The 16,242-nt window shown below is 36.5% G+C and overlaps 1 protein-coding gene across 1 annotated transcript in view; it reads right to left on the bottom strand.

Annotated features, from left to right (window-relative positions):
* Window positions 1–379: 379 nt before the first annotated feature.
* Window positions 380–16,242, bottom strand: part of LOC311070278 (gamma-aminobutyric acid receptor subunit pi) — a 59,156-nt gene continuing 43,293 nt past the window's right edge. The window contains exons 5-10 of the mRNA XM_084094059.1: window positions 14,512–14,729; window positions 11,506–11,588; window positions 7,364–7,501; window positions 5,704–5,856; window positions 3,035–3,228; window positions 380–1,030 (exon numbers count right to left, since the gene is read on the bottom strand). Coding sequence (XP_083950185.1) covers window positions 686–1,030; window positions 3,035–3,228; window positions 5,704–5,856; window positions 7,364–7,501; window positions 11,506–11,588; window positions 14,512–14,729 — 1,131 coding nt within the window. The 3' untranslated portion in view covers window positions 380–685. The remainder of the gene's footprint in view (window positions 1,031–3,034; window positions 3,229–5,703; window positions 5,857–7,363; window positions 7,502–11,505; window positions 11,589–14,511; window positions 14,730–16,242) is intronic.

The following is a 16,242-nucleotide window of genomic DNA, read 5'->3' as shown; positions in this document are numbered from 1 at the left end:
TTCACACAGATGGACATTTTCCATAGAGAAAAAGCTACTTTTATGTCCGTATGTGAAAAGAAATCCACTGCAAGAAAGATGGTTTACAGCACAAATATTAAAAATACTTCTTTTACTTAGTATTTTTGTCTTGTTTCCAGCCCTGTTGTTTTGTCTACTAAAGTCTTTGTCTTGTTTACTAAAGTAGTAAAATGCCATAAGATATTATGTCATGTTTTCTGGGGAAATAACAAAAATTAAACAAGCAAAATTATCTGACAATGGGGTGAGAAAAATAATCTTAATTCAAACAGAAAACAGATTATTTTTCTCACCCCATTGGAAGATAATTTTGCTTTTTTTAAGCAACAACTCACTTAATTTTTAGTTATTTCCCCAGAAAACATGAGATAATCTAGTAAATACATCTTGATTTAAGAATTTTTAGATATTCTGGACTGGAAACAAGACAAAAGTACTAAGTAAGAAAAGCATTTTTGCATATTTAATACAAAATCATATTTAACAAAAATATGAGCTCCAAATGTCTGCTTTTAAATGCTCCATTTGATACGGTAACTGTAGTAATGGTAGTTAAATCACAAATGCTGTTGATAGATCTTAACTTCAACTCTTCTCCATTTCTGCTGAGTCTCTTGGTCTTTCAAACACACACACACACACACACAGAAATGATTCAACATGGTTAAAAGTACAGGTAGTAGGTCCAATAGAGCAGATTAACGAAGACGAACGACAGCGGGAAGGTTAACCGGGAGTAGTTGTCTATATAATGTGGGTTTTCCACGTGACAGCAGTTGATGGATCTCAGGATCTTCCTCAAGATGGACATGTTTTTGGCGCAGCGGCTGAAGAGCTCGGGCGGGCCCTCGGGGGCCTTGTCTTCGCTGGCGGGTCCGAGACCCGGTTCTCCAGCGCCGGTGGACGCCGACACCGAGTCTTTGCGTCTCTTTACCCGTGAGGAATTGCTGGCGATGGTTGTGACGATGCCGTTCATCTCTTCCTCGCAGTCGTGCATGTGATGACCGTACTGACAGAGGACAGAGAGAATTAGCAATGAAACTCAAGAGGAAAGATCACAGGTATGATTTGATGAGATGAGAAGATGATGTAAACGATTAATGATTTTGATGATGATCACAGTGATTATGATGATTACAATAGTTGGTTTAAAGGAGTAGTTCACTTCAGAATTAAAATTTCCTGATAATTTACTCTCCTCCACATCATCCATGATGTTCATGTCTTTCTTTCTTCAGTAGAAAAGAAATTAAGGTTTTTGAGGAAAACATTCAAGGATTTTTCTATGTATAGTGACTTCAATGGGGTCCAAATGTGAGTTTCAGTGCAGCTTCAGAGTCTCGACATGATCCAGCCGAGGAATAAGAGTCTTATCTAGACAAACCATCCACCATTTTAGAATAAATAAATAAACATTTATATACTTTTTAACACAAATGAAAAAACACAACAAAATACAAACAAACATTGAAGTCACTTGAACTAGCATATGTAACAGGAACTTACGAGACGCAGCACACAGTCACACTTCACACACACTATCTCCCCTTCATCCTCCTCCTCCTCCTCCTCACCTAAAATACACTGAAAACCTATGCAATGTTAAGTATGTACAAGAAGTAACTATGCATGTTTGATATAATTTAAAGTGTCTCAGTGCACCTGGTAAAATGGTCTCATTCTCCCAACCATAATGAAAAGCTAAAAGAAGTTATAAAATATGAGATAAGTGATGTGTCCCTAAAAGGTGTTTCCCTCCCCCAGGTCCTCCATTCAGACCTCCTGTATGGAAAACAAGAAGCCATTCAAGTATAAATTGTGTGTGAATCCCTCAATAGGGAACCAAAATCTAATTATAATGACAGACGCCACCATTTGGTAAGAATATTGAATTATCTGGGTATATAAGGAAAAGGTGCAGAAAAGTTCGGGAAGTCTGTAGGTTGACTTCCCACACAACCGCTGTGTGTAATTCTTGTTGCCAGGTAATAATTTCTACAAATTCCTCTATTTCTGAATTGTTGTTATGATATGCTTAACTGATGATTTTATTCTTATGAACTGGATTTTGAATTATTGCTTCATTACCTGGTCAATAAATTGTAAACGTCTGATTGTATTCTGACCGACTCTGAGATTTTCCGACTTTCCCAAGTAGATTATCGGATTTGTATATTTCCACAAGTTTGCGTCAGAGATTAGTGACGACTAATACCTGATATCAGATTCAAGTGTGCTTGAATGAGGAGACGAGTTATTTTCCATCTAGAATCAGCAAATGCTGTTTGATCAACCTAGATCTGGGTACGTCTAATTACCTCTGTTCTAATTTAATGTTGCTTTAGATAAGTGTGCGTGGAATGCCACGAGATTGGCCAAACCAAAGCCATTTTTAAGAAAGGTAAAGTTGATCGACTAATATCTTTTAATGGTGGTCAAGACCTCTACCAAAGTAAACAATTTAATTAAGTTCCTGAGGGGCATTCAAGGGGCATTCAAGGGGGCTATGTATATATATATCTTTGATTGTGCACGTGTGAATACGGCAAATCCCAGATATTTAGCCAATTACCTGTTTTGATAATCGGAACTGACCAACTGTGCCGGAGACCTGGTGAGGAACTCGAAGCGATATAGTTTCCTGATCTAAGCTGGTCAAATATAATCAGAGTTTAAAAGAATAAACACTTTAATGATGCACAGACATCATTAAAATCTTTTTCATTTATGGAGTCAGATGAAACAACGAGTTATTACATGTGATAAAATATATTGCATTTAATCTTGTTGCGTTGCGAAAAGGAAAGACAAGTAATACGCAGAGAAACCTTCCCTGTATTATTGGAACCCCCCATTGGACCAATAGACAACACTTTTGACAACACTAGTATGAGCAATAATAGTGCTGCTTACCACAGAAAACACCACAGATGATGATGATGATGAGCACAGTATGATGATGATGAGGATGATGATGATGAAGGCAGTGATGAGTTCTCCGGCCATCTCTCACCATGAGTGCGCTGTTGCAGTCGGGGTGGTGCAGTGTGCAGAAGTGGGCCACGGCATACTCGATCAGCGCCCCAAAGATGAAGCTGAAGCAGATGCCCAGGTACACGTCGATGGCCTTGATGAAGCAGTTGGCGTTGGGCAGAGACGTGCGGGCGCCCATCATCAGTGTGGTCATCGTCAGGACAGTGGTCACGCCTGTAACACACACACAGTCAGGGCTCTGAACTCTGAACTGCTCAGTGTTTATGAGACTTAAGAAAATCAACTAGTAGTGGTGCAACGGGTCACAAAATTCACGGTTCAGATCATTTATGGTTTTTGAGCCACGGATTGGAAAAATGCTTTTCTTACTTAGTATTTTTGTCTTGTTTCCAGTCCAAATATCTAAAAATTCTTAAATCAAGATGCATTTACTAGATGAGTAAAACACCATTAGCTATTATGTCCTGTTTTCCGGGGGAATTAATCCAAATTAAGTGAGTTTTTGCTTTAAACAAGCAAAATTATCTGTCATTGGGGTAAAAAAAAAAACTTAATTCAAACTGAAACAAGATTATTTTTCTTACTCCATTGGCAGATAATTTTGCTTGTTTTAAGCAAAAAACTCACTTAATTTTTATTTATTTCCCGAGAAAACAAGACTTAATATCTTATGTCATTTTACTACTTTAGTAAATCCATCTTGATTTAAGAAATGTTTGATATTTGGACTGGAAACAAGACAAAAAGACTAAGTAAGAAAAGCATTTTTTGCAGAGTGGGACTTGTGCGCTGAACATGCTGATTGGTCCAGTTCATGCCGCATTTTGATTGGTTGACTCCACGCAGCATTTTATTTCAACCACCATCAGTTGCGGTGCGTGCAGGAACAGTGCAGTAACAGTTACAGTGCAGGAACAGTAACAGAAACAGTAACAGTTACAGTAACAGTCGTCTGCTATTCGCATCAACAATGGAGTTTAAAAAATACGACCGATGGACCGACGACGAGGTTCAGGCTTTATTACGCTTAAATTCAGAGAATGAAATCCAGCGGGAACTGTAAAGTCGCGCGCAGTCCTACGTCACCGGACTGTTTGCCTATAATCTAGATTCCTGGAGATGATGTTCATGTCCTCGTACAGCGAGACGGCAGAAGAGTGTCACGCTTGAGTTTGTGTAGTAGAGCAAACTGAGACACGCACAACGTGGAGACTTCAGATTTCAATAGCAATAGAGACACTAGTCCATATCGTGAGTTAATGAAGTGTTAGGCCTTACTTTTGATTTGTTCATCTAAAATTAGCAAAATTCTATGACATTCTACGTTACACTGTAAAGTAAATTTTTACGACTGAATTCTGTGATTCCGATCATGTTTTCTGCATTGGAAAACATCATAGGACCCTGGAGAGAAATGCTCAACTACGCTGGCATACTACAGTTTCAAAGGAGCTTCCCCAACACTGACATCACTTTAAACGTCTGAGACAAATTTAGCAAATCCTAAAAGAATCCTCTGATCCTAAAATTTGACACTGGTTTGACATGTTGACAGCCGATTAATGACCGTTGCCATCAGATTTGTGTCAGCAGATTTGACTCTCAGGCCTGCAGTGATTCTCCTACGACGACAGTCAAATTGTCTTTGTTTTTCAAGACAAGCCGTGAACAAAATTAACATTAGAGATTTCTTTGTAGCCACCATTTCAATCCCGCGTGTAACGCAGCTCACATCACTGAACGTGTCATTGACTGATGATGTAAAACTCCAGACAAGTTCTTGCGTGCGTCCGTTTTAAACACGTCTGACATTAATGACAACTGAGATCTTACTGTGTCCTCATCAGACGCGATGCGATAAGATTCCAGCGACAAATAATTTGTCTGTCCACACTAGACGCGACGCGACTGCGAGTCAAAATGAGTCAGAATGCGTCAAAATCAATCAAAACCCACAGCCAATCAGAACAGCGTGTGGGCGGAGTCAGCCAATCAGAACAGCGTGTGGGCGGAGTCTCGCGGCACCAGAGAGTAATCTCGACGGCACTCGCAAGACAATGGATAAGTCGCTACATAATCAAATTCACAAATATTACACCATTTAAACATTATTAAAAATACATAGGCTGAGTTACTAAAACAATCTTTGTCAAATAATACACTTGTTTGTTCACAGTTTGAACGTTCCTGTTTCCATTTGTTTAATTTCAAGATCTGAGGTGAATTATCCATTGTTGCTTTTACAGCTACAAAGCTGGAGCACTAAATGATATTCAGAGTCACATGACACGCTTTTAACATTAAATAAAGCACATAAACAGCACCTGAGATCATCATCGCCACACTTTGTGTTTGTTGTTCCAGCGCGACATCGCAGAAAAATAGAAACCGTTTCTAAAATAGAATCGTCGCGTGTCGCCATCGCGGCTGGTTAGGACAAACACTCTGATTAACATGAACCTTTTATCGCATGTCGTGTGTAGTTAGGACACGGTGTGACATGGCTTACAGTGATGATCAAGTTCGTACAGTCTGACAAGCAACAATCGTAAAGGACGATAATAAATCCCGGCTTTAGATCGCGGTGGAAACGCAGACAGCAACAGGTCTGGGGGAAAAAAGTTCCTGGGACAAATTGTTCCGGATAATTCCAGTTTAAATATCATACAATGAAATGCATGACTGTACCTATGCAAATGCGTGCGGGGACGGACGATTGGCTGATCCAGAAAGAGACCCAGGACAGAACCACCAACAGGCTGGAGGGAACGTAGGTTTCCAGGATGAAGTACAAGATGCTCCTCTTCAGCTCGAAATGAAAGATCAGCCTGGGATAATTCCCTGGGAAGAGGATCAAAGAATCTTTTCTCAGTGATATAAAACATTAACACTAAAGTAAAAAAGAAAATCAGAGATTTAGAAGTTATCGGAGTGGTTTCTATATGTCACTCTTCAAACTATGGGGAATAATGACCTCACTGAAACATGGGAGTGAATCCACCAAATTATTGATCAGGAGTCACACTGAAGAATATGTACATTTTGCTGACATTCCTGATAAGTTATGAAAAAGTTATTTATGAATGTTAAAAATGTCAAATTTTTTAAACGTTTTGAAGTTTTTTCTTTGTTATGCAAAAGTTGAGCGAACATTCCGTTTTGCAAATGTTACGTGAACGTCACTTTCGAATGTTCTCTGAACGTTCCGCAACTAGAATTAACATTTAAAAAATGTCCAACTAAACGTTTCAGAAAAAAACGTTCCATGACTAATGTATAAAGAACGTTTTGAGAACATTATTAAAGCGTAACTCTCGCCAAAATGCAACCTAGGGTCTTTTTGTTAATCTACCCGAGGCAAACTTTCGTTTAAAAGCGTAATTAGGATGGAAACGCCACTTTTAAGTTTGACTGTATTTTCGTATTTTCAAATTGCCTTTTGAATGGGAGTGATTGGGGCACGACTATGATAGCATCAAAAATCGCTATTTTTAAAACACTAAGAAGGCTCGACACAACATGAAACTTTGCTGGAAGTCTCACCAGGGGCTCTACACATAAACTGAGCATTGAGTACATTGTGTACACAGAGTTTACTAAAAAGAAAGATTTTGAACAACTCCGCCGGCATTTTGTCAGTCAAAAATAGTCGATCTCCGAATGTGAATGAACTGACTCTGAATTTTAGTATTGCTTCTTATATGAGGATCCTTTTTCAAATACAAGGTCAATATTGATTTTCACTAACGACAAAACAACAAATTATCCGTGAATTTATATGGAACTAAGCTTTAGGAGCTTTCCATCTGTACTCTCCTCACTGTTACGGTGCATTCGGAGATCGACTATTTTTGACTGTCAAAATGCCGGCGGAGTTGTTCAAAATCGTTCTTTTTAGTAAACTCTGTGTACACAAACAATGTTCTCAATGCTCAGTTCATGTGTAGAGCCCCTGGTGAGACTTCCAGCAAAGTTTCATGTTGTGTCGAGCCTTCTTAGTGTTTTAAAAATAGCGATTTTTGATGCTATCATAGAAGTGCCCCAAGCACTCCCATTCAAAAGGCAATTTGACCGAAAACGAAAATACGGTCAAACTTAAAAGTGGCGTTTCCATTCTAATTATGCTTTTGAACTAAAGTTTGCCTCGGGTAGATTAACAAAAAGACCCTAGGTTGCATTTTGGCGAGAGTTACGCTTTAAAGGCTGGATAACTTTGAACGAACGTTCTATTAGCGTTACTGGAAGAATGTTTGTTCATAACATTGACAGAACGTGATGAAATTAACATCTGGCATATTCTGGTAAACGGCTCATCAGATTTGACTACAGTGTTTGTGTTGTTGTGTACCTGTCTCATACACGGCCTCAGACGCGGAGGTGTAATGGTCCTCTACGGTGTACTGGGCCAGTCTCAGGGTGTCCAGTCCGCTCACAGACTCGTTCCCACGCGCCCAGTTAAACATCACGTCATTGACATTATAACCCCCTGTGGACAAACGAAACAGTTCTGCTATTATGAACAGCAGACGTAAAAATCACATGTGGGAAATAGATCAGATGTGTCTTGTCATATTCATCATAATTGCATGCACAATTTACAATAATTTATGAATTGCATCATAAGTATTACACAGAAAAGCCATTCAAAGCGTTTATTTAAAATTGATCTTTTGTAACATATAAATAAATGTCTTTACTCTCACTTTTGAATAATTTAATGCATCCTTGTTGAATAAAAGCATTGCTTTCTTTAAAGAAAAACACTTTTGAATGGTATTTCTAAATATAAATGAAATGTACATCAGGTTTCACAAGTTGTGACACTTGCTTTGATCAGTAAAAGCCGAAGTTTAAATGTTAATGCTAAAGCAAAGATTTTAAACTAAATGTCAAATGTTCTTCTACTTTCAAATAAAAATAAAAAATCATCCCAAATTAAATTATATGATGAAATTTGCTTATGATGTTATGATAAACAAGAAGAGAGTATGATATGTGCAGGTTCATTTTAGAGTATAAAATAAAAATGATTTGAGCATAAAATCAGGATTGAGGTGTGAATGCATTAATTCATATTTATTTACATATTCAGTTATTAATAATTAGATATCATTTAGTGACTATATCAGAAAACTTTGTGATTTTTCAAATATAAATGTCACATGTGGACATCAGTATGTAATATCAGTGTGTGTCCTCTTGGTGGCGCTGTGTCACCGTAATAAGATAATATGCAGCTGTGAGATCTGTTTTCTTGTGATGTGATGTTCATTAATGTGTGTTTTCCCATGTGACTCCCTGAGGACAGTAACGGCACATGACGGAGGAAGAGACTGTTCACATCACTGCTGTTTGTGTGACACTCACATCACATATCTGTACAGTAACCCATGATTAAATCAAGACTTTGCATGGCATGCGATTCCCACACGACGAGACTTTTAAGACCCTCATGTGAAACAAAGCATCTCAATCAAACACGTCTCCATAGGAAACCATCAGACACAAAGATAGAGAATCTCTCGGTTCCTGTCTTCGTTAAATAAATATTTAAGCTCAATTTCAGATGCCTTCGAGCTCTACGTCGACACAAAGCTGAACACTGATTGCATACGAATGGCTGGACTAGACACATCAGGCGTTTGTCACATGATGTTGATGTTCAAAATGATTGTTTTTGCCATTTGCTTTCAAAGAAGTGATGCACAAGTCAAATTTAAGATGAATTCCTTCAACCTTCTGAAAACTTACTGTGTCATGTGATGGTATTTACTTCATGCTGCCATTTCTGGGAGCACGACGTAACTCGAGTGATCAGTGAGCAAAAGAAGTCATTCTCTTTAAGCTTGTTGTCTTTGCTGAGGTTTCTATAGAGTTCTCAAAATGTGCTTAAATAACCTTTTCATGAAAAATACACTGAAAATTGCATAATAACTGCACATTATGTTCATGTGTAAGATTGTGCAAAAAAAAAAATCTCATTGGAAAATGTAATCTGGCCTTTCAGAATTTGGTGTAAAATGTGCTTAAATAATCTTTTCATGAAAAGTAAACCCAAAATTGCACAAGAACTGCAGATTATGTTCATATGTAAATTTCTACAAAAAAAAACATTTTGGTCTTATATGTTCATGAAAAATAGACTTAAAATTGCACAAGAACTGCTCATATGTAAGATTGTGCAACAAAAATCTGAAAAATGTCTGCCAAAGAAAAATCTGGTCTTAGATTTTGATGTAAAATGTGCTTAAATAATCTTTTCATGAAAAACAGACTTAAAATTGCAAAAGAACTGCAGATTATGCTCATATGTAAGATTGTGCAAAACAATTGAAAAATTTATGCAAAAAACAAAACAAAAAACATTTTGGTCTTAGAATTTGTTGCAAAATGTGCTTAAATTATATTTTCATGAAAAATAGATTAAAAATTGTACAAGAACTGCATATATGAATATATCAATTATATATTTCATCACGACCAGATGAAAACAATAAATTATCTAAATTGACAGAGTGTGTTAAAGATATAAAATACTGGATGACGTGTAATTTTCTGCTATTAAATTCAGATAAAACGGAGGTATTACTTATTGGTCAAAAAAACTGCCCACAAAACCTCTTACAATACAACTTTAATTTAGAAGGATGTCCTGTTACTTTATCCACTACAGTAAAAGACCTGGGTGTTATATTAGACTGCAACTTGTCTTTTGAAAATCATATTTCATATGTTACAAGAACACCCTTTTTCCAACTTAGAAACATTGCTAAGCTACGTAACATGCTATCTGTTTCTGATGCAGAAAAGTTAGTTAATGCATTCATGACCTCGAGACTAGATTACTATAATGCTTTATTAGCTGGTTGTCCTGCATCATCAATAAACAAGCAGTTAGTCCAAAATGCAGCTGCTAGAGTTCTTACTAGGTCAAGAAAATATGATCATATAACACCGATTCTATCATCTCTACATTGGTTACCTATAAAGTTCCGTATCAATTACAAAGTATTACTAATGACCTATAAAGCCCTAAATGGTTTAGCTCCTGTGTATTTAACGGAACTTCTATCGCCCTACAATCCATCGCGCTCTTTAAGATCACTAAATTCGAGGCTTCTGATCATTCCTAGGATATCTAAGTCCACTAAAGGAGGGAGGGCGTTTTCACATTTAGCTCCTAAACTGTGGAATGGCCTTCCTGATATTGTTCGAGGCTCAGACTCGCTGTCCCAGTTTAAAACTAGATTAAAGATGCATCTCTTTAGCCAAGCATTCACATAATACTTACCTTTTATACTACAGTTGAATCAGATTCAATGCATTAATATTATGAACAGCAGCTACGCTAATTATTTCCCATCTGCTTTTCTGTTGTTATCTCGGGACGCTAGTCCCGAGGTAAATACAGATTGTCAGCTCCAGTTTGTATCCAGCCTCCCATGGAAACTACAGATGCCCCAACTGTGCAGAGACGACTCGAAGCCTGTGAAGAGACGACTCGACTCGACGCTGGCGATATGTTTATGCCCTAAATTAATGCATGATTAACTAACTGTATTTTTCTATGTACATTTCTGAAATGCACTTTCTGTAAAGCTGCTTTGAAACAATATGTATTGTGAAAAGCACTATACAAATAAATTTGAATTGAATTGAATTTAATTGAATATGTAGGATTGTGCAAAACAATTGAAACATTTTTGCAAAAAAAAAAACATTTTGGTCTTAGAATGTGGTGCAAAATGTGCTTAAATTATATGTTCATGAAAAATAGACTTAAAATTGGACAAGAACTGCACTGAATGTTTTGCAAATAATTCTCAAGAAAACCAAGACTTTTAGAACTTGGGACAAAATTGTCATGACAATAAAAAAGTCTTAATGGTCTTGAAATTAATCTTCAGTTAGTGCATAAGAAACCTTGTTTGGTCTTGATCTGTGGAGTGTGATACGACCCAGATATTCATGAAATTGGGCGGCCGCTAGCATCTTTCTGTCCTGTCATTAGAGAAAGACTCGTCGGATTGTGAGACAGACTTCAGAACAACGTCCTATTCTTCTCCCGCTGATCTCTATGAGAGACACATCCAACACTCACAGGCGGTTACAGAAGAATCCGAGGATCAGAGAACGACAGACGGGGCGAGCGATAAAGAGAAAGATAACGTCAGCAAGAACAGAAAGCAGCTTTAGGTCCCAAACGACAGCAAATCAGGTTTCATGCGACACAAAATTGACCCAAATCTAGTGGCTGTCACACACACTCCTGAGGTGCATCTTCTGTCTGTGTATATTCATTTATAATATGACCTTAAGTGCACGGAAAATAAACAGACATATTTGGATGCGACTTCTATAGTCGTGCAACCCCAACATGTTCTTATAAAATATGTATATGAAACATTGTGCAGTTCAGATGTTACAAACAAGAGCACATCAGCTTCCCAGAGCAACAGTAAAAGATGGACAATGCATGTGTTTTCTTACAGCTCTCCAGTTGTAAGGTGCATGTCTGTTTGTCCATGGGATATTTGGTCAGATCCATGTTACAGGCCACAGTGGTGGTGATCCTACAGAAAACACACGGTTCATATCATTTTTCATAAACATCTGATATTTAAATGCACAACATCCTTTACTTATCGTAGTCCAAACATCCTTAAAGGAGTAGTTCACTTCAGAATGAAAATTTCCTTATAATTTACTCTCCTCCACGTCATCCAAGATGTTCATTAGGGCTGGGTAAAAAATATTGATTTCTCGATTTTAATCGATTCTCATTTTTACGAACCGATATCGATTCTTAAATCCCAAGAGTCGATTAGTCATCCTGTTTTCAGCTGATGAATGAATGTAACATTGTTGCGCGCATCCTATCCAATAAATCGCAATAATCTTTGTGCTTTGTTACTATTGATATAAAACAAAGTCTCAGATTTCAAATTACATCCATTTTTTTACGAAATTCAAAAACATAAATGCCGTTTTGTCGCTGTGGCGTGAGATCGCTCTGGCTCAGCTCTAGAGAAGCACGTGATCTTCTCTTCCGCCTTAATAACACCAGTTACAGCACGAAATAAACATGAATGAACTTCTGTAAGTGTGTTAAAAGGTAGAGTACAACTTAGGCCATCCTTAAAAATATTCTTGTTTGCCGTAACCCGACCGACCCTGTCAATTTAGTACCGACCCAATTATTTATTTATTTTTCCCTTTTAGTCCGACCGACTTGCCGGTTGTAAACTTGCGTTAAGACCGACCGATTTTTTTTTAACTCTTCAAACAACTAATACAAATGCAATTAAATAATATTAGTTATTAAGTATTGTGAATATAAATTGCCTAGACCTACATACAAACATAAGCTACGTTCTTTCTTTTAAATAAAAACCCGTGGCGCGTCATCTATGATTATGTTTACACCATTGGTTTACGCATGTCACACTACGGCCTGTAGTTCGCTTCGTTTCATTCACTGTCAATGGTTCGCGCTTGGTAATGATGGCTGCGGCTTTACTCTAAAGATTACTTCATTTTTATATGTTGTTGAATATGGTTTATTAAAAAATAAACATGTGAGAGCGTGTTATAGGCTATATGTCATGTTTTAGTCAGATATGACGACACTACTGCAACACGCATCGCCGCAGATGAAGCTGAGCATCAACGTGCTATCGCAAATCAAAGTGAAAGTAAGTCGCTGACGCTTAACACACAATCATCTTCATTAAATGTAAAGAAACGAAATGATCTTACCAGGGCTGTTTCCGCTTTCTCTTATTGCGGGCTTTGATTCAGAAATTTTAGCTGATGATCAATAAAATAATGTATCTCATAACTGTTGCTTTCGGTGACGTGCACTCCATTAAATCTGCATATAGCGGGAATTGAAGATCGGATTTATATACGAAAAAAAAAAAACATTTAGCCTATGTAACCAGGTGTAAATGGAATCGTTTTGATAAATCAGATTGCAATCCGATCTGAGAAAACGCATGAAGTGGCCTGGTGTGAACAGCCCCTAGACATCGCTGAAAAATGTTCTTTTGTTAAATATATGCACCACATTACATATTCATTATAATTTTTAATGTTCTTCAATTTTGAATGCATGTTTGAATAAATCTGGCAGGTTTTTATGAACGCCACCATTTAAATGTTTATATTTCATATAACTTTATTATTATAAAAATAAATAAAAGTGTAATTTAAGTGTTTGTATTCAAATCAGTTAATTTTTACCTTCAATATTATAGTAGGCTAATGAAGCCTATAGGCTACCACAGACTCCCATAGTTTACAATAATAGTTCAGAGATTTGTTGTCCTTGAGAAAATTTGCCATGTATTGAACTTGATATCCAAAATAATCAATATTGAATCGAATCGAAATCGAATCGAATTGTGAAATTTGTGTCAATACCCAGCCCTAGTAATCAGGTTGAAAGGTCACGCGTGACGAAGACGGAGGTACAGACCCAGTGCAAAAACTACGTCTAACACCCTTTACAAAATAAATAAAAGGTAAAAACAAAGATGTCGGACAATTTTGAAGTTGGAGGAGAAAATGAGAAGGAGTTTTTCGCTCTACTCTACATTTCTGAACCGGAACACGCGTGACCTTTCATCACAGCTAGTGTAAGATGAGCACTAGTGGTTTTAAAGTATATAAATGTTTATTTATTTCTTATAAAATGTCCGCTGGTTTGTCTAGATAAGACTCTTATTCCTCGGCTGGATCGTGTCGAGATTTTGAAGCTGCACTGAAACTCACATTTGGACCTTGAACCCGTTGGACCCCATTGAAGACACTATATGGAGAAAAATCCTGCATGTTTTCCTAAAATTTTTTATTTTCGACTGAAGAAAGACAGACATAAACATCTCGGATGACGTGGAGGAGAGTAAATTATCAGGAAATTTTAATTCTGAAGTGAACGACTCCTTTAAACCAAGACATTTAAGCACAATGCATAATATCAAGAGCAGGGATGCACAGATATGAACATTTTGGCCGATACCGATAATTCTTTATATTTGAAAGCCGATAACCAATATATTGGCCGATAAATCTAAATCCAAATGTTTATATAATTTTTGAGAGCCTGATTACAAAAACAAAAATCTCACCATTAAAAGTCATGTCCCAAGCACACAACTATAATGTTCTCATTATAATGTTTTGTAGCCGATATGACAGACTTGCACTTTAACTGTATCTTCCTTTTTTGAAGTGACAACAATCATATTTCAAGCCATTCAAACCCATCATGTTGAACAGTGCGCATCTGAAGTGTCTCAGCTAAAGGGAATAATACATTATTTATCGGCTTTAATATATCAGCCAAATTTTCTTATCGGGCCGATAACAATAAAAATGATCATATATCGGCCGATACCGATATGGTGGCCGATATATCGTGCATCCCTGATCAAGAGAGCATAAGCGGATTCACAGTGATATATCTGTGCTAGAGAGCAGATAAAGCCTCACCGGAGAGCATAGAGAACCGTTCCGTTGGGAAAGATCCGGATCAGTCGGTTCTCCACTGTGATGTCGTGGAGGAAGGACTTCTTGGAGTCCACTATAAAGGTGTCCGGGACCCACAGCAGCTCCACCAGACGCCCGTCGAGACTCAGGCTCTTGTTGCCCTCGAACACCAGCCTCTCGTCGGTCCAGCGCTGGCGCAGGAAGATGGTGGCCGTGTAATCCTGCAATCAAACATGCAATTAAACACTCGTAATACAACAGTCCTGAGATTTAGCAAACAATACAAACATTTTATGAACAGCAAATTAGAAACGGTGTGTGATCAAAAGTTTAATACTTGAGGTAAAGATTTTAATAATAATATAATAATAGTAATACAAATAACAATAAATGTTAATAAATGTTATATTATTATAAAAAAATACTAATAATTTTTTGTCATTAAATAGTATGCCATTAAAAAAATATTTTTAATAATTCATTATTAGTAGCATTATTCTTCTGTAATTTTAATAATAAAATAATAATAATAGTTTAAATATTATTTTGAATTATTATTATTATTATTATGAATAAACAAATAATAGTAATAATAAATAAATAATTTATTTTTCATTATTGTTGTAATTTGAAAATTTAAATAATAATAATAATAATAATAAGTTTAATTTTTATTATTTATATTAAACTACTACTAATACTAATAATAATACAAATACATATTCATTTATTTTAATATTTATTATTGATGCCATTTGAAAATAAAAAACAATAATAATTATTATAAATATAAATAATTTGTAAATATTATTATTTATTAATAAATGTTTACATTTGTATTATTATTTGTATTACTAGTGCAAAATGCCCGTGCAAAATCAGTTTTTGTGTGTGTTTTTAGTAATTGTTGGTTGGTGCCCGTGAAAGAGACTGTGAACGCATTGAATTCAGGGAGCAGGCTAGGTTACTACAAATGATGGCTGTGAATAAACTATAATATTCAGAAGTAAACAGTGTAGCTGACTGAGTGTTTATGTATACCACAACCGTCTAAGTGCTAGTGCAAAATGCCCGTGCAAAATCAGTTTTTGAGTGTGTTTTTAGTAATTGTTGGTTTGGTGTGTTTGAGTGCTCATTGTTACAATTACACAGCAAAAGTTCAGTGACATTTTTATTTGTGCATGGTAGAAAGCACACAGTGAACTCGAGAAAACGCTATGCTTGAGGAAACAGTTTGTGAATAGGCTACTACAAATGATGCCCGTGAAAGAGACTGTGAATGCATTGAATAGGATATGTTTAGTTGGTGAATAGCATAGGCTACTATTACACAGTAGCGATAACTTTAAGCGCACCAGAATGAAATATATACAGAAGTAAACAGCATAGCTGACTTACAGATTCAGTTTACATCCACAAATGAATAAGCGCATTGATTCAGGGAGCAGTGCAAAGTGCCCGTGCAAAATCAGTTTTTGTGAGCTGATCGCCGTCAAAAAAGTTCAGGAGATATTTCTTAGCGATGGCTGATTTCAACAGTTTCAATATGATAAAAAAAACTTTTATATTGATTCAATGGATTAATTGCATTTTGAAAAAAAAGTGTCATGAATTTATTGCATTTTTGGGGGAAAATAATCCGTTTTTATAATAGATCTTTGAAAATCAAAATCTGGAATTGAATTTTTTATGTTATTATAACCTAAAGATGCTATGTGAAAGTTTGAAACAGAA

Source organism: Abramis brama (assembly GCF_963993115.1).
Source record: "Abramis brama genome assembly, chromosome: 19".
Classification (NCBI taxonomy): domain Eukaryota; kingdom Metazoa; phylum Chordata; class Actinopteri; order Cypriniformes; family Leuciscidae; genus Abramis; species Abramis brama.
The sequence above is the reverse complement of the archived record's forward strand: the minus strand, read 5'-3'. Positions and strand labels throughout refer to the sequence as shown.